At 41.7% G+C, this 19,153-nt stretch overlaps 2 protein-coding genes across 6 annotated transcripts in view; both read left to right on the top strand.

The window, feature by feature from the left end:
* LOC114641751 (E3 ubiquitin/ISG15 ligase TRIM25-like) overlaps positions 1-19,153 on the top strand; it is a 182,952-nt gene that overhangs the window by 133,860 nt on the left and 29,939 nt on the right. The window contains exon 3 of one of the 4 annotated variants that reach the window (XM_051927996.1): positions 16,760-17,018. The exons of 1 other annotated variant lie outside the window; for it this stretch is intronic. In XM_051927996.1, the coding sequence (XP_051783956.1) occupies positions 16,760-16,810 (51 nt within the window). In that variant the 3' untranslated portion in view covers positions 16,811-17,018. Of the gene's footprint in view, positions 1-15,077; positions 15,726-16,759; positions 17,019-19,153 lie in introns of those variants that run through there. 2 more of the 4 variants (XM_051927995.1, XM_051927997.1) reach the window with 2 other exon arrangements.
* LOC114644581 (tripartite motif-containing protein 16-like) overlaps positions 1-19,153 on the top strand; it is a 203,986-nt gene that overhangs the window by 133,481 nt on the left and 51,352 nt on the right. The gene's annotated exons all lie outside the window — the stretch shown is intronic.

Below are 19,153 nucleotides of genomic sequence, written 5' to 3' on the forward strand. Positions count from 1 at the left end.
TAATGCTGTCCATGACGAACGTCTGCAAGCAACCTTTGCAGCTCTTAGCCACCACAACCTTACCTTAAATGCAGATAAGTGCCTGTTTGCTGCACATGAAGTGGACTTTATTGGGTTCCGCTTGTCAACTCCAGGTTTATCACCCCTTCAGTCGAATGTGGAGGCCATTCAGCGTGTTCCAGCACCTACTTCAGCTTCACAGTTGGCCTCATTTCTGCAGATGACAGGGTACTACATGAGATTCAGGTCACAATACTCTGCACTCACTCGCCCCTTTGGCAGCTGCTTAAAAAAGAGCCATCCTGGAGTTGGTCGGCGGACTGTGCAGAAGCCTTTTACAAACTTGAAGAGTTGCTTACTACTTGACCAGTCTTGGCACATTTTAATGTGGACAGTCCAACTATTGTGACTTGTGATGCATCTGCTTCAGCAGTAGGTGCAGTTCTCTCACAGATACAAGATGGAGTGGAGACGCCTGTGGCTTTTGCTTCCCGTGCATTGAGCCCTGCTGAACAGAAATACTCAGTAGGGGAGAGGGAGGCACTCGCATGTGTATGGGCCTGTGAAGACTGGCATACCTACCTGTACGGGCGTCCATTTACTTTAAGAACTGACCACCAGGCCCTAACATCTTTGATGTCCTCTTCTGGTTCAGGTCACAGGCTGCTGCACATGCACCGCTGGGGTGAGCGTCTCCAGAGGTACAATTTTAAGTTACAGTTCACCCCTGGACGAGACAATGTAGTGGCTGATTTGTTGTCACCTTCTGTTTGTCATCCCCCTACCACTATGTGACTTGATCATGAGGAGGATCTGATTCACTTGCTGCACTCTCCACTCCAAGATATGGTATCACTCCAGGAACTTACAAAAGAATCTGCATTGGATCCAGTTTTCACAGTCCTACGACAGTATGTTGCTAATGGCTGGCCATTGGAAGTGCCCCCTAACCTCCAGTCTTACATCTGATTTAAAGATGAGGTTTCGTGTTGGAATGAGACTTGTCTAGCTTGTGGACATCGCACGGTTGTGCCCAGCAGCCTCAGGAGTCAGGTCCTGGCCATGGCTCATCAGGGCCACCTCGGAATCGTGAAACTAAAGCAACGCTGCAGGGACCTAGTCTGGTGGCCTGGCATTGGCCGTGACTTAGAGGAGCTGATGCACAACTGTGCACCATGTTTAACAAGTGGTAAGACTGGGCCACCACCAATGCCTCCTCTCCAACCCTTGGCCTGACCTGATCAGCCTTGGCAACACATTCAAGTAGACATCTGTGGTGAATTAAAAGGTGTGCCACATCACCAGCGCTTCTTGGCAGTAGCAGACGACCTCCACACAAAGTGGCCAGAGGTCACTCCCATGGACTCAGTCACAGCGGAGTCCCTCATTGGTTTCCTGGACACACTGTTTTCTCGCTGGGGTTTACCAAAATGCATTACAACGGATAATGGTCCGCAGTTCACATCTGCTGTGTTCACTGATGTTGTCCAAAACCGGGGTGTACGCCATATTAAAACATCCTTTTATCACCCCCAGGCTAATGGAGGGGTTGAACGCTTTAATCAAAGCCTCAGGGCTCACCTGTCACAGGGTTTCTCTGTTAATGAAGCACTGTCACAGACCCTGCTGCATTATAGAGCTGCTCAGCATGTTACGACTGGAGTGTCCCCAGCCAAATGTATGCTAGGCCGTGAGCTGGAACTACCCTGGCATAGACTTCGTCCACCTACAACTTTGTCACCCACCAAGTCAGCGGAGTCAAATGTGCAAAAACGACAAGCAAAGTCCCAGCATGATTTCAACAGGAAGAGGAGAATACGGATTCCCAGTTTCAAGGTGATGGACTGGGTTAGGGTCTGCCGCCCATGTCGCTCTAGCAAGCTTCACTCCTTCTGGTCATCACCCCTTCAGATTAACAGCCAGCTTGGGCCTGCAACCTTTCAGTTAGTGGATGGGTCTCGGTGGCATGTCAGCAGGCTGCGCAAGGTGCCAGCCCCTTCAGGATCTACTAACTTCATCAAGGGCAATCCTACCTCAGATGACACAACTTGGATGTCCCAGGCCCCCCTTCTTCTTCCCCTGAATACGGATCCTCAACTCACTGCTAGCAGTGGAACCCCAATATCTCGAGCAGCAAGACTGCGTTCAAGGCCTGCCCGCTTCCAAGACTTTCTAACCTCTTTTCACACCTAATTCAATTGGTGGGAGAGGGGGGGAAATGTTGTATATGATTGTTTAATGGTGCTTTTGTCCATTGCTTTATGTTTGGGTGTTGATTGCTATGGTCTGCGTCTTTTGAGATGTATGATGGCCGGAGGGAGGGGTGTGATCTAGAGGGACACTGTATGGAGAGTTGGTTAAACAGGGTTAACGATAAACAGCATTGGAAACGTTATTCTGAGTGTGTCGCTACTTCAATCTAGAAGACACTACACCGTGAGATAAAATATACGTCAAATTCAAACATTTCTTTGGTTTTCATTAAATTTAAGCAATTGAGCGATTCCAGAAGTGCCGTCTAACGGTAAGAGAGAGGACTGCACTTGAATTCTGATGTCTGCTGATGGCGGACAGGCCTCTCCACGTGACATACAGTATATATACAGTAACACAGCACGCCACTGGGTCGTCTACTTGTCACTCTGTTGTCACTCTCAGCAGCTCCTCTGTCAGGTCTCTCAGTAAACTCACAACAGCCCAAAAGGCAGGATGTCAGTTTCCAAGAAAGTGACAAGTGACAGACACGTATGAGCAGGTCGCTCTGGATGACCAGCAGTCAGTTTAAACATAAGTAACATGACAGTTATAATTGTATACTAACCCTCACTTATTCTGTTTTTCTTCTCGGTACTCAAATGTGGCACTCGGTGTCATGGCCCACCTGCCAAGTTGTTTTGCCTGCCTAAGGAAAAGTCATCCCAGATGGAGGATCGCAGGAATCGTGGGAAAGAGGGGTCCATTCATCGGATTGGCTGGCCCAACACTGTTTCAGCCATGGAATGGCCAAATGGGGGAGGCAGCTTGAAGGATGAGGTCTCCAGGACTCTACACAAATCCAAATCTTATTATGGGATATATCATCTACTGTTAAATTCTACTCTGTACTTCTAAAATGTATATTTTTTATTTCTTACTATATTGAGGCATTGTTCTGTTCTGTGTACTGCATTGTATTGTATTGACCCCCTTCTTTTGACACCCACTGCACGCCCAACCTACCTGGAAAGGGGTCTCTCTTTGAACTGCCTTTCCCAAGGTTTCTTCCATTTTTTCCCTATAAGGTTTTTTTTTGGGAGTTTTCTTCTTGTCTTCTTAGAGAGTCAAGGCTGGGGGGCTGTCAAGAGGCAGGGCCTGTTAAAGCCCATTGCGGCACTTCCTGTGTGATTTTGGGCTATACAAAAATAAACTGTATTGTATTGTAGTTGTCAGGCAGACTGCTGAAGCTTTTTTGACCCTGTCTCACCACAATGCACGCTCTGTGTTATATAGTCGTGGTGTAATTGTTTGGGATGAGGTTTTTCTACTGGGGAAAACATACATGGGGTTTAAGGCTGAACAAAAGTTTTAAATCCTTTGTCCTCCACAATGAAAATGGCTGAAAGTCACGGGCTGTCATTTTAGCAGCTCCTCGTCGACACTTATCTGTCTGGCTGGGGTCACTTGTTTAGGAATAAATGTGCTTATTTAAGTTTGAGTGGCAAAAGGCTGTGATATACCTGCAGTTTTTGATAAGACAGTGGATGCTGCAGTAGAAGTTCTTGGCTCAAAACAGGACACTTTTCCAGGGTCAGTGGAAGGCAGCCTGAGGAGAGAGGGCGAGCTGGACGGACGGCTGAGCGCTTCTTAGATGTCTGTGCAGGTTTGTTGCTGACCTTGCTCTGCTCTGACGGATATTTTCATTTTACAAATTCTGCACTAAGCTTTGCAGTCTCCAATATCATTCAAAAGTGGCCAGATGTTGTTTCTTTTTCAATGTTCGCTCATTTCTTCCCTTTTTCCCGACGCGCTTGCACTTCAATCCTACTGCAAGTGTCTTTGTCGCTCTGTGTACCTGGACTGTACCACTGCACTCACTGTCTTCGGAGCATCTGCCCCCCTTCCTTCTTTCACATAATGGTATGATCCTAGTCTGTTGTTGCTTGTGATTGGCCGCATGGCTCTACTCTCCCCGACGGGGAGAAGAAGGGTCCGGCTGCAGGTCGCAGACTTGGCCTTCCACGCCCCCGGCCTTCCGCGCCTCCTGCCTTCCACAGTCCGCCCCACAACCGCCTATAGTCCGTAGAAAGAGAAGAAGAGCTGCTGTACAGTTATTCCAATTCGAAAAAGAAAAGGAGCTGAAAACGATTTCTGACACGGAACAATGGCACAACAGAACCAGGTATGGACTCACAGAATAAAAAGCTCAGTATATTTAAAGAAACTTTAGATCCATTAAACAAAACTAATGAGATGTACGATTATATACAGTATAGCGAATCCAAGTGTTCTCTGTTTATCGTCATTACTGACATATCCTATTTTTAAGCATTTCGTTTTAATTATTTGTTACCTCTTGTATTATTTCTTTTTAATATTTGCCGTATTATTTCATCTATATTAACTTTTTCACTTATTTATGAGATGTTATGTAAAGAATCTGCAATGTCAGTGTACAATATGAAAGGTATTTATGTTTATCGTCGTCATTAACGTATGTTAAATATCTTATCTTAACTTAGTTAAGTTAGCTATTTTTAAAAGCACGTTAGCGCTTTCTGCCAAATTAGTATTACATATTATTTTTGTCTTGATTTCCACAGTCACATTTCTCCATAAAGGCAGAGAATATAAAAACAACTTTGATAACATTGATTAAATTTCCAAATGAATCCAAGTGCCCTCTTTGTAAAAAGCACAGAGACTACAGCATCCTGCTACGTCACCTTCAGAGTCATGAAGGCCACATTGTCAAGTATGCAGGTAGTATATATACAGGGTATGCTAAGAGTGTGTGCTTGCAAACAATACTGACGTTTAGATTTCTGATCTGGAACTTTTTAAAATACAGGTTAAAAAGCTGAGCATTTTCCGTTGTTTGGCAGGATTTACTATTTACAGATGTAACACAGGGTGTGTCCCAAGTGGCCAATTCCATTGTTGTTTCTGTTTAAAAGTCATTGTCAACAGTTTACTGTATGTCAGTATTTAATATTTTTTCTTTGTTTAAATTTTTTTACCCCTTGTATTAGGGCTTCCCTAGTGTGTGCTTGGTGTGTTGGTGTGTGCTTGGTGTGTGTGCGCCCTCGGGTGGGCTGGCGCCCTGCCTGGGTTTTGTTTCCTGCCTTGCGCCCTGTGTTGGCTGGGATTGGCTCCAGCAGACCCCCGTGATACTGTAGTTAGGATATAGCGGGATGGATGGATGTATTAGGGCCTTCCAAGTCAGATGAATAGCCATGGCTGTGGAATTTCCATGTTGATGGTACGACCATTTCATATTGTAACTATCATTTTTTGTATGTCTGTATTTAATGTCGTGTCCAGGTTTCCAAAGGACCATTTTGTGGTGTCTCTGTATTTCATCCTCGAGGCCCCCTTCAGTTTTAATGAGTTGTGTCTCAACATTAGTCCTCTCTTCTTTCATTGTAGTATTTGTAGAGGGAGGATTTTATCTGGTTGCTGGTTCCCATTTTTGTCACCTTCTACAATTTGTGTTGGATATTTGTGTTATGTTTAACTTATTTTATTATATTTGTTTTTTTTTGTAATTTCAGTATACTGTCCATAGTGGTTTTGAAGTTATAGAAATGCCTACCTTTCAAAATCCAGATCATTTAAATGTATGTTTATAATGGTTTGCATAAATATTTTTGTAACATTAAACTCCTTTTAGAATGACATGCTGGCTTTGTGGAAGAGCTGGTGTAGAATGTTACTTGAGAACTCCAGCACCAAGGGGTAAATGAAATTTAAATTTCCTTTAATAACTCTAATTTAGTTCTGCGGCAATATGGCAAATATACTTAGCCATATTGTAAATCAAAGACAAATAGTCCAAATGTTTCCCATTATAAACTTAGTGCTTCTTTTTGAAATCACTGAAGTAACTGCTCACATCGGACTGAGTGAACAAACGCCTTTCTAAATGAAGGCCAAGAACCAAACAAAAAAATAGAAGGTACAGAAACAATGAACACCAAGGACAGGGTCGTTTTTTTGTGCTTATTCTTTTGGTTCTTTTTTAACATTTCCTTAGGTAAATATTATTTTCTATGTTTTTAGGTTTAGACTGTATTGAGCCATTAATGAGAAGACAGAGTAAAGACTTGGCACTACATCTGAAATGAACAAATGTCTTGCTATTCTGTTCCATAGCACTGCATTCTGCAGATTTCAGATTTTTTCTTTCAGAAGAAACGTCAGCGTCCCTTCTCCAACATCCAGCACAGGGCACTGATGAGCAGGTACAGACACATCATTTTATAAACTTCCATAAGAAAGATACATTACATTTTGTTGATGCTGGCTTACAATGCCTGTGGTGTAGTGAATAAAATGTATAAAAAGACTTAATGCTTGTCTCAGATGCCGACTGTTAATCGTTAAGCAGTAGGAGTCAAAGCCCAAAAGACTAAAAGCCTGTTTTATATCTTCTGACAAACTGTAGTACTAGTACAACTCTTAAAGGCCTTAAAACATTTGAAATGCATTGTGTGCTGTGTTAATAATAGTGTATTGTAAGAAACATTGAAGACTTGTAGAATCTGTGTTCAAAAGCAGCAATGTTAATAATGTATAATAAATTAAATTTGCTGTACATTATTTTTTTTACTTTCCTTACATTCCTTGTAAATGTGGAGGAAAAGGCTATGAGCTTTATGATGACCATTTAAAGAATTTCCTTTTTCTTTTTTAATATAATGTATTACAGCAGCATGGAATCCTTCAGCATTTCACCGAGGCACAGAAGTGGTGTGCTGAGAACATTTCTGTGTTCAGAGGGCGAATCTCACTCCCTGCATTACTGTCAATGGACAAAGATGACACTGAGGAGGCCCTTCAGAAATTTGATTTGCTATCTGAATTTCCAGAAGAAGACGAGAGGGAATATGTCTTTAGACATATTTTTTTCACATATGGAAGACATGCATCTGTTTTTAGATTAACGTGAGAGGAAAAAGGAAAATGACTGAGTTTTGTGAGAAAATGTAACAAACATACATGTCCCTCATTGTTCAGTTACAACCTACAATTCTTGTTCTATATTTTATATATTCTTTAACTTTTTTGTAATAAATGTTGCAAACCAACTTCATCTTTACAGTCCATTGTCTTAGTGTTATGTATTAAAATAATGTTTTATAAAGTAGGGCAAGGCAATATTTATTTATAAACCACATTTACAACAGCAGCCAGAACTGAACCAAAGTGCTGTACAAGAAAGGGTAAAAGAAGCAGTTCAAATATACCGTATGTACACATCACAAAACTGCAAGAATAACCAGCCATTACATAAAAGGTAAACTTAAAATACCCATATATACATATTTATAATCCTGAATGTACGTCAGCCAACATATACAAACAATGTCAACCTTTTGCAGGGTCAAATGGCAGCAAGAAGAAATAAGACTTTAAAAATGGCCTGTGATGGAGCAGACCTAATATAATAAGTAGAGCCATTCCAGAGAAAAGGAGCAGCCACCACAAACACCCGATTCCTCCTTTGCTTCAGCCTCGACCTCGGCCCAACTAAGAGCATTGGGCTAGTAGACCACAGGGATCTTGTTGGCACATACAAGTGAAGAGGTTCCAAGAGGCAAGATGGGGCTGATCCACTCAAACATTTGAAAACAAGAAATAGAATTTTAAAATCAATTCTGAAATGGACCAGAAGCCAGTAAAGTGAGGTCAGTATTGGTGAAATATGGCCACACTGACGAGAGCCTTCAATAAGCGAACAGCAAAGTTGTGGAATAGTTGTAGGCGTCGTAACAGGGCCTGACCAATACCTACATACAAAGAACTGCAATAGTCCAAACGAGATGCTGTAAAAGCTTGGATGGCCTTTTCAAGATCACAGAAAGAAAGAAAAGCCTTTACCTTAAAGTCTCAGCTGGAAAAAGCTTCATTTAACTTCACAATTTATCTGTCTGTCGAGTTTGAATGAGCTGTCACATATCACACCTGGGCTAACTGAAGCTTTATGATACGTATATGGAAAGGGGTCCAAGAGCAATATCAGAGACACTCAGACTTTCTTAACTCTTGGACACCATGATTACAGTTTTATTATCATTTAGTTTAAGAAGATGCATTGCCATCCAGGTTTTAATATCATTCAATCACACATGGAGGGTCTGTATTTTCTTGCTTTGATTTTAGTGGCAAATATATTTAAGTGTCATCAGTATAGAGAAGCCATACTTGTTAACAGTGGAGCTTAAAGGTAACATGCCTATCAAAAAGATAGCTGGTCCAAGGATGGAACCCCACAAGTAAGAGGAGCTACAGCGGAGGAGAACTCACCCAAATGAATAGAAACATTCCTATTTCTTAGATAAGATTTAAACCATTTCAGGGCATTACCTTGGATGACTACATACTGTCCAAGGCAGGATATAAGAATCATAAGATCCACAGCATCAAAAGCTGAAGTAAGATCTAGCAGTACAAGAATGGCAGAATCTCCAGGATTAGTAATTGGGAAGAGGTCGCTGTTAACCTTTAACAAGGATGTTTCAGTGCTGCAAGAACATCTGTATCTGGATTGGAATTTTTCCAGAATACTATTTTCATCTAGAAATGTTTGAGTTAGGACAACTTTTTTAAAGACTTTAGATAAAAAAGGCAGTTTAGAAATTGGCCTGAAATTTGACACATTGGAGGGTCCTTATTTTGTTTTTTATAATACGTTTCTGCACCACAGCGTGTTTCAAGGCAGAAGGAACACAACCAGAAATCAAGCTAGCATGTATTAAGGTAACAATAAGTGGTCTGACAGAATCAAAAAACCCCTTAACTAATCAAGAGGGGACACTGACCAGGGGGCACTTTGTAGGATTCAGGCGTTACACCAAATCAGACAACAGAGACGATGACACACGCAGGCACAAAGTGGTCAAAGACAGCTGAACACACTATGGGAAGAATCCTGAGCAAGCAGTGACACCGATGACCTAATAACGGTAATCTTATTTACAAAAAAGTAAATCTCCGTTTGGAGAGTAAGTTGGGGTATGCAACAAATGACAAATTCCTAATACAAGAAATGGTATATGGCGATTAAATGATTTAAAATCACTAAAAAATTGATTTGTAATTATTGTATCGACCCAAACACAACAATTTTAAAGTTAAGTTTAAAATCTGTTAGTTCAGTTCCAAAAAAAATAAAAACGACGGTTTATGGAAGTGCAACTTTCAATAATGAAAATGTTTGCATTTCTTTAGAAAAACAAACGATATAATATCTATTAAGCAATTTGAGAGATTTGCTTCACTTTTTTTGATAAGTACATATTTATAAGTTAGGGTCCCAGGGAGAACAATTATGCATTAAAATTAAAAAACCAGGTAAACGTTTGAAAGTTTAATAATTCCACTTGAAATTTATCAACATTATAGCAGCAGCGTTAAACAAAATTAAGAAAACACAATTCAAGACAGACAATGGAAATGAAAGTATGAACTCTATTAGTAAGCTGGATCATTTAAAAATTTTTTAAATATAAACAATTTTAAAAGTTTCTTTTGATCTCGAAAGTTTAGACCTTCATTTTCATGCCTGTTGATTGCTTTGTTGTGTTATTGATCATCATTTATTTTGTAACATAATAAATTAATGTCATTAACGGAATTTTCCTTTATTGAACGAGGTTCCAGAAATAATGTCAGACATGCCGTTTAGTACAAAAGTACCATAAAAATAATTTCAAATATTTTGAATGATAGAATTCACTATAATAGCAGTTAGAGCATCCACATTCATATTTAGTATGGGGTTTCCTTAATCTAAAAATATGTTATGCCCTCTTTCTTTTAACTATCGAATCCTGACTCATAAATTATAAAACTGTTTTTTTAAGTAAACACGACAGTAATACCATAAAGAGAAACTCGGATTCTTTCCTCGTGATTGCAGGAAGTCATATTAATATCGTCTTTTAGGGTTACATGGTAAATCAACGTTACTAGTTTTTCAACGAAAGCGATGTGACAGGGGACGCACGCGAATGATGGGGGCGTGGTGTGGAAGGCAGGAGGCGCGGAAGGCCGGGGGCGTGGAAGGCCAAGTCTGCGACCTGCAGCCGGATACTCTTGGACGGGAGTCGCCTCTTCTCGTTCAATACAAAGAATCTTCTCTTAGAGGCGAACGACACATCATGACACGCGGTCTTTTACACGAATACCACTGAGCTGATAGTCCACATACTCAGTGTGATTTTTCTACCATAAACAGTTGTAATAAACGAGTTTGTTTTAGCTTCATCTTCGATTTCCATTTTTTTCTTCACGACCCCCTTGTAGATATCTCGCTCCACAGGTTGAGCCAAACTGCTGTAAGGCTAAAATAAATGGTAACTGTGCCGGTAAGCGTCAGTGCGTAGCTTCACTGATGAGGGCCAAACTGCGAACAGTCTCGATACGGAGCTTCATGCTTGAAAGAAGGAAAAAAAACAAGCCTTTAACAACTGATTAAATAAGCTAACTAATATGTTCTGCTGTAACTTTATTTATTATCGTTAGGACATACAAAGAAGCACTGGCATATAAACTAAATGGTAATCTAACATATATCTGCGTGTGCTCATATAAAAGCCTCACTCGTCTGTCAGGGCTAAGCTGCTTCTCATTCCAACAGATGGCACATCTCAAACATTAACATGCTTTTTTCAAATCCCATACTAAATTGTACAGTACACCCCCAAGTTTCACGGGGCCTACATTCATAGAGCTCCCGCAAATAGTGAAAAAACCGCAAATTTTGGATGTGGTTAAAAACATGCCTATTTTTATAGTTTAAACCCTAAATATGCCCCCAAATGACTTTAATTTAATTTCATATTCAGTTAATACATTACCTAAAAATAAAGAATGTAAAGGTAAACCTGCATACTGCACAGTACTGTACTGATATGTCACCCGCAGTGCTAGAATGTAAAATCCCGATGTTACTGCTATATGTACTGTAATTCACACAAGTGCGTTTTCATTGCCAGAAGCCTTAGAAGGTGCCGGGTGTTTCAATAGCATTTTGGGGCTTTAACTCTTAAACTGCCACATACTTGAGGGTTAATGAATCACTGTACGCCAAATACTTTTTTGCTGCACTTTAAGTAAACGTCACAATTTACAAAGAAAATGCCAAGAGCATCACAATTACTGCAACACTGATCTTTTCACACCCTGCTAATGAACTGTAAAAACTATTTAATAAACTACTTGAACAATATGTACAAAGTGCAGGTGACGCCATGGATGAAATTACCGAGCCAACTGCTCTTGAAGTGCTGCACTCGAGCACACAGAGGTAAGCGCTGACGCTGACAGGCCAGTCTAGTGCAGCGGCTCAATGACAGGGACAGCGAGGCTGCAGTGCTGCAGGGTGTCACGTTTGGGTCACAAAATTGCACAGAAACACAGGAGATTGTAGAGACAGGAACTTTATTCAAACACTTCAAACAAACAGGTCTCTTTCAGAAGTAAAACTAGCTCAGTATGCAGTTAGTTATCGATTAAAGAATAGACAAACATCATAGGGGAGCACAACGGGAGCAGAGGATGTCTGGTGGAGGAGAGAGAAACAAAGCAATCAGCCCAATAGGACAGGTGCTGTTCAGGCTTTTAAGTAAGCGTAGCGTCGTGTGAGAAGCATATCACGTGACAGACCAGCCGCAGGTAAGCCCAGCAAGTAAGGGAGCAATGTGAAGGTAGTCTATCAGCGTTTTTTAAGAGGGTTTTTTTTGTCTTCTAGGGGTGCGTTCAGCCCCCCTGCTCAAAAGAGGCTGGCAGTGGTCATGAGCTGGCTTCTCAATGAATGTACAGCAATGACTGATCAGCTCCTGCGTGTTCACAAATGGCACTTTGAAACGATTAAAGCCGGTTGTGACGGTTTAAGAGTTAAGAGGAGCAAAACAGAAAACACAAGAACACTCAGCTGGAGATGCATCACAGCCAATCAGCAGCATGGAGAAATGAATAACGCTATAGCGGTCCGGTGCCGCTAAGATTCACACCGTGGAGAAGACGGTGATTTATTTTTATGGTGGAGATTCCAGGGACACAGCCAGCCTTGGGCCGACCCTCACGCACTCACAAACAGAGACAAAAACAAAGCAAAGTGGAAATCAAACAGCAAATAAAGAATGTAATGAAAACAAATGAAAACAGCGATACCACCCCTGTTCACCTTACGGCGATTACACATTAAATACAACAAAGCACAAAGAAAACACACGCAGTAAATCATGAAAAATGACAATGGATGAAATGTAATGATGAACTGCGGTGGGTTGGCACCCTGCCCGGGATTGATTCCTGCCTTGTACCCTGTGTTGGCTGGAATTGGCTCCAGCAGACCCCCGTGACCCTGTGTTCGGATTCAGCGGGTTGGAAAATGGTTGGTTGGTAATGATGAAAATAGAAAGTCCAGAGATCTGCACGTTGAATGGGAATGTAAAGATAGTCCTACCGCTAGTTCATGAAATGTTGAAGACGGGTGGACGGGTTCAGGAGCGCTCTTATCTTCACAGGATGGCCATGAATCCACTTACAGTCCTCATGTACACAGGCAGATGGCAGACAATCCAGACGTGCGAAACGATCGAGGACACAATGAATAAGTACAGGTAACCAAGAGAAGGCAGGCAGACAGACAGGAACTTGAAACACAAATTACAAAAACTTTTTTTTTGCTTTTGGTCACCGGCCCCCTTTTTAAAAGCCACGCTGACATCCTTTGACCCCAACAACCCCAGCAGCCTCAGCAGAAGACCAATCAGAGACACTGCAGGGACTGCTGGGAGTTGCAATTTCAAATTCTATTGGCTACTTTCACATCCCAAGCCTTGTTTTCCTCTACAGTTGCTTCATCTTCTCTCTACAGCGCAGGATATCCACGAAAAAAGCCATAAAAATTGCGGTGGAAATTTGCGGGGTCTGCTAACAATTATTAGATAGGTTCTAAGGAAAAATCAGCGAATGACTGAGACCGCATACTCTGAACTGCGACTTTGAAGGGGTCTACTGTATATAACAGAGACACACACATTGTATTTGTCATTCTATAAATTATATTACTACAAATGTTTGTAATGTGCCATCTGTTGGAATGGAAAATTGAATGCATTTTATTAATACATGACTTACATTCCAATAGGTGGTGCTCTGCATATGATAACGCTGAAGTCCACGCTGATCACTTATATTACATCCCAGATTATTAAATGACACATTCCTTTGACATTTCTATACTTTGTCTTTATTTTTTGAGTGACTGAAGTAAATATTAGAGCAATGGATGTTGGAAATGACTGCTTTCATGCCCAGAGTGATATCATCTCTGAGAGGTTGCACTTAAATAATAATAATAATAATAATAATTCTTTATATTTTTATTGTGTTTTTCTCACTACTCAAAGCTCTTCTACACAGTGAGTGGGGAGCCACTTCAACCACCACTAATGTGCAGCATCCACCTGATGATGTGACGGCAGCCATTTTAGTGTCAGTATGCTCACCACATACTAGCTATTAGATGGTGAAGTGGTGAGAGAAACAGTTAGCTAATGAGAGACAGGGGACGATTAGGGGGGCACAATGACAAGGCCTTGGAGGGCAATTTAGCAAAGACATCTTTATGGAGGACACACAGGAATCTTCAATAACCACAGAGAGTCAGGACTTCAGTTTTATGTCTCATCTGAAGGACAGCACCATTTATACAGCACAGTGTCCTCGTCACTGCACTGGGGCTTTGGGATCCACATTCAGACCACCAGGTAAGCCCCCTATTGGTCTCACCAACACCTCTTCTAGAAAACACCCAAGCTTTTCCTAGATGGTCTCCAATCCAAGTACTGGCCAGGCCTGAATGTGCTTAGGTTGAGGTAGATGACCTGATCTGAAGTGCATGTGGTGTGTCTGCTGGCTACAGAAGAGCAAGGGCGGCAGAAGTAAGACCACCTGGGTTGGGAACTGGCGTGAAACCAAATGTTATAAGAGCCTTCATGTGTCTCAGAGACATCTGTACATTTGTTAGTGCTGGTGACAGCGAGTCCCAGTGTGGGACACTGAGAAGTGACAGGCTGGAGGGGTCACTCTTATGTACTTAAGTGGAATGAGTCAGAGGTGGGCTATTACAGAGGGACTGGCATCAGGGCATCACTTATACCCAATTGTGTGACTATGATCTGTGTGTGTTAATCGTAGGGTGCAGGAGTAGACGAGCCTGTTCAACAGACTTGATTAAGTCTCACAAATCCTGAGATAAAACGACTTGAAAACCAAGAAAATCTAAAAAACTGTGAAGGAGCCGAGAGCGGCGAGCGCCCTGCTGTGTGTTACGTGTGTGTGTGTGTGTGTGTGTGTGTGTGTGGTCTGTCTGTCTGTCTGTCTGTCTGTCTGTCTGTTATCAGTTTTTAAGATGTTTTCATATTTCTACTATCCTTGTGTTTATTAATGTATCATATTATTCTTTTTCTTAAACTGAGTGGGCTTCAGTTGCGGTCTTTACTGAATAATCTGATAAATTCCTGGCATGCACAAAGAAAAACACAAATATTCATTATTGATAAGCAGGAGATGAGAACTTATTATGGGATGGATAATTTGTTTAATAAAGAGGACTAATGTGGAGTCTGATGTGGATTTCACTGTGTAATAAATGAATAATAAATACTGACGTGAATGACACTTTAGCAGACCCCCTGTGACAGGTCATCTCTTCTCTCACTTGGTGGTCTTCACTCTCTGAGCTCCTGTCTCAAATTAACTGTTCACCCTCAGTGTCTCCTCAGATGTTCTCTCTGTCAGCTCTCAGCTTTCTCTTTAAATCTCCTCCTCCTCCTCCTCACTGAGCTCAGACAAACTTTCACTTTGGTTTCTTCACAAGTCACTTCCTTGTTCCTCTGACTGATTCTCTCTGCCTGCCTCTCCTCAGACTGACGATGGCTGAAACCCAGCTGTGTGGATTACAGGACGAGTTCACCTGCTCGGTATGTCTGGACACCCTGACTGACCCCGTCACCATCCTCTGTGGTCACAGTTTTTGCCTGAAGTGCCTCACGGACTGCTGGGATCAGAGCCAACAGTTCAGCTGTCCTCAGTGCAGACACACTTTCACCACAAGGCCTGAGCTGAACAGAAACACTCTGCTGAATGAAGTCATTAAGAAATTAAAGAAGACGACTCTCAGTCCTCCTCCATCTCAGAATTATGCTTGCCCTGGAGACATGGAGTGTGACTTCTGTACTGGTGAGAAGTTCAAAGCAGTGAAGTCCTGTCTCACCTGCCCGGCCTCCTACTGTCAGACTCACCTGCAGCCTCACTATGAAGGAGACGCCCTGAAGCATCACAAGCTGGTTGATCCTGATAGAAATCTGAAGGAGAAACTCTGTGAGAAACATCAGAAAAGTCTGGAGATATTCTGTAAAACTGATGATTCCTGTATCTGCATGATGTGTGTGGTGACTGAACATAATGGGCATAAAATGGTCGAGCTGGAGACGGAATGGGAAGAAAAGCAGGTGAGTGATGTTTAGTGTTTAATTGAAACTGTTTGAATAACTTTGAGTTAAGGAATTTGTACATTTAATGTGACAGAGAAATCTCTTCATCTCCAGTAAAACTCGATTATCTGTCACTTGATTAACTGTCAGGACTAAATAACAAAAACCCCACCTTGTGCACGCCAGCGTCTCCCGATTACTACTGCGAGTTCTGCACATTGGAACAGCAGAAATCCCAGTGTCCGTTACGTACCTTCAGCTTTAATGGTGGTTTGTAGCTTTTCTCTTTTGTTATAATTAAACTAAACTACTATACATTGTTATGGCCTATCAACATATGTGTGTGGTGTTTGAACTTATTAAACGTTTACGAAACAGCAACAGCTCTTCAAGTATTGCTTCAGTGACAGAGTAGGAAGGCCAAACGTGAACGATAGAAAGGGGGATGCTGAAATAATTGAAAAATGTGTTGAAAATGGAAACCAGTGACGGTAACGTTATTCTGTATTAATGTTAATGATCTTCTACATTGTAATTTTCTTTATATATTCTGTTATATCAGGTTGTGTTAATATATTGTGGTGTGCAAGCAGCTTGTGATGCTCTGTATGGGGGAAGAAAGGCCAGAAAGCTATAAGTGATGGGACTGGCTGAGGGGCTTCTGTTCTGTGAGGGGCGGACAGGAGAAGTGAGGAGAGAAGTGAAGGTGTGGAGCAGGGAGTCAGGAGACAATAAGCAGGAGTGTTTGTGTATCAAACTGCAAGATAAAGAACCAACTAAGGTAACACTGACTCATGTTTGGTGTTGTCTGTTGATGTTGTCTGTCTGCATACACTATAATACGTACATCTTCAGTTGTCCTTATATTATAAATACATTTTATTTTTCGACTGTGACTTGTCCCTGGTGGAGTTTGCATGTTCTCATTGTCTTCATGTGGGTTTCCTCCTACAATCGAAAGACATGCAGTTTAAGTGCACTGGGGCTTTGGCAAATTAGCTCTATTATGCGTGTATTCAACCTCGATTTTCTTGTTTTTCCTCTCTTCTTAGGGTATCTGGAGTGGGGGGCTCTCAAAAACATGGCCTGTTAAAGCCCACTGAGTCACTCCTTGGGTGATTTGTGGATATTCAAGAAAAGAGAAATTGTGTTCTTTCCAGTGTGAGGTGAGCAGAGTGAAGAGTAAAGCAGACAGGCCTGTTCCTTGTGCTGCTCCAGTGTTGCTCACACAGTCCTTGAGTCTGCCTGACAGATAGTCCATCATCAGGACACCACAGGCTCACCCACCTGCATATCTCTGAGCTGACCCCTTAACAGGGATGGCTGGGTGGTCTTGAAGGCTCTGGAGAAACCAAAACTCATAAACATAATAAACATCTCTCTTTTATAAGAGACAAGATGTGATCTTTCTGAAGAGACTTTTTGGAAGTCCAGAGAGACGGTAGTATGATCCGCGAGATGGAGACTTTGGCCATTTTGAAATATTACAAAAAATGATCATAAAGTTCGCATTTGTGCAAACAAACTGAAATTACTTGTTGAAATAACAGAACAACGAAAAGAGATTGAATATATTGTTTGGATTGAAACTTTAAGTCTGAGACTTGTAGATCGTCTAATTCGTGTTGCCATCATGGTAAAGAAGCATTTTTTCCCAATGAAGAAGTGTCTCTGCGAGAATGAAAAGATTTGTGGTTTGGTGAAAGTGAAATCCACGTCACACTTGGGTCACAGAGTGGCACAGAAACTGTGGACACTTTTTGTGACTGAAGACAGAGAAGAAAATTAAAATTAGTCAAAACCTTTTATTGATACATACCAAACAAGGGTAAAATGACAGAGAAACACAGTCCTAGGACACCGCGCTTCATCTGCCCCGAGCGCAGATGTCCTTGCTCTTTTATACCTTTCTAATCTCCTGATCGTTGACCACGTAAGCAATAAAAATAGCGTCCTGACTCATTGTATTTTTCCAATTTTGTAAAGTCATTACCCTAAAGGTATATTTTCTTGTCACACACATCATCAAAAGAAAACTTCCAGAAAGTATACATGCTTCTTGTCACGTACGCAAAACACAAACAAGTTTCATCATTCTGTCCTATTTTCTGTACACACATACATTTTGTTCAATTACATCATTTTAGGTTTTTACACTCCTCCCTTTTTGAACAAAATGATGTGGGCAATATAATTAAATTGAAATGGTTGATGAAGGGGAAGGGGGGGGGAAAGGGGATGGGGAGGAGAAAATTGGAAGAAGCTATACGAGACATGCGCTCCTCATGTAGCATATATGCCCTTTCCATAGAGGCGGTAAAGTACTTAGATATTATATAGCGAAACAAAGGGATAATACAACAACCAACCAGGAGGAGGAGGCAAAATGTCACAACCAAAGAAATGAAAAACAGATCTTATCCATTGTCCCCAGGATCCGAAGGAGGATGCAAACCACTGATCCAGGGATTTGTAATGCCAGAATTAGTGGAAAGTTCTTTAGAGAGAGCAGTGAGGCCTGCCAATGCACGAGTTATTGATCCATCTGGCGCGGTATTATTTGGAATATATGTACAACAAGCATCACCAAACATAGCACAGACACCTCCCTTTTCCGCAAGTAACATGTCCAAGGCTAGACGATTTTGCCAAGTCATCAGAGAAGTACGATCAAGCTGTCATGTATGCCTTCAATAGCGTCTTTGGTGAAGTTAAGGAAACGTTGTTGGTTCCCACAGTTGATAATAGAGCAGAAATCAAACTGCACTGATGTGGTAATTCCTAACGGGAAAGTCAAGGTGACCAGGGCAGTAGACAAGGGAAAAGAAAAGCATAGTAGCACAGCAATCAAGGGTGCCATCTCTTGCAATGTGAGGCGTGAATCCAGGCAGGCAGTCCTTCAACTTCACGGCGTGTGGTGTGGATAGAGAATTTGGAATGGTCCTCTCCACCTAGGCTGATGCCAGTGTTTCCTCCGAGTATCTCGAACCAGGATCCAGGTGCCCAAAGGAATTGGTAAATCCTTGGAAAGGGGGCTGGTCCTCCAGGCTTGATTAACCTGCTGGTGGATTTCCTTCAACGAGGTTCGCAAACCTGCAAGACGAGAGAGAAGATCATTGTCCACAGTATGCAAATTCACATTTCCTACAACCATGCCAATGGGCATGGGACGTCCGGTCAGAATCTCAACGGCGATAGTCCCAGTTGTCGGTGTGTCCGTACCCTCAGTCCCATCAAAACTAAGGGTAGTGCATCCGGCCATGATAAATTAGTTTGTTCACAAAATTATTGCGAGTTTAGCTTTTAAAGTGCCATTGCATCTTTCTACGATGCCTCCGCTTTGGGGATGGTATTTACAATAATGGTGCACATTAATTTGGAGCCAGGTGGTTAATTCATTTATAACGGAGTTCACAAAATGAGTGCCATTATCTGTTTGTAACTTT

The sequence above is a fragment of the Erpetoichthys calabaricus genome, chromosome 5, assembly GCF_900747795.2.
Source record: "Erpetoichthys calabaricus chromosome 5, fErpCal1.3, whole genome shotgun sequence".
NCBI classification, from domain to species: domain Eukaryota; kingdom Metazoa; phylum Chordata; class Cladistia; order Polypteriformes; family Polypteridae; genus Erpetoichthys; species Erpetoichthys calabaricus.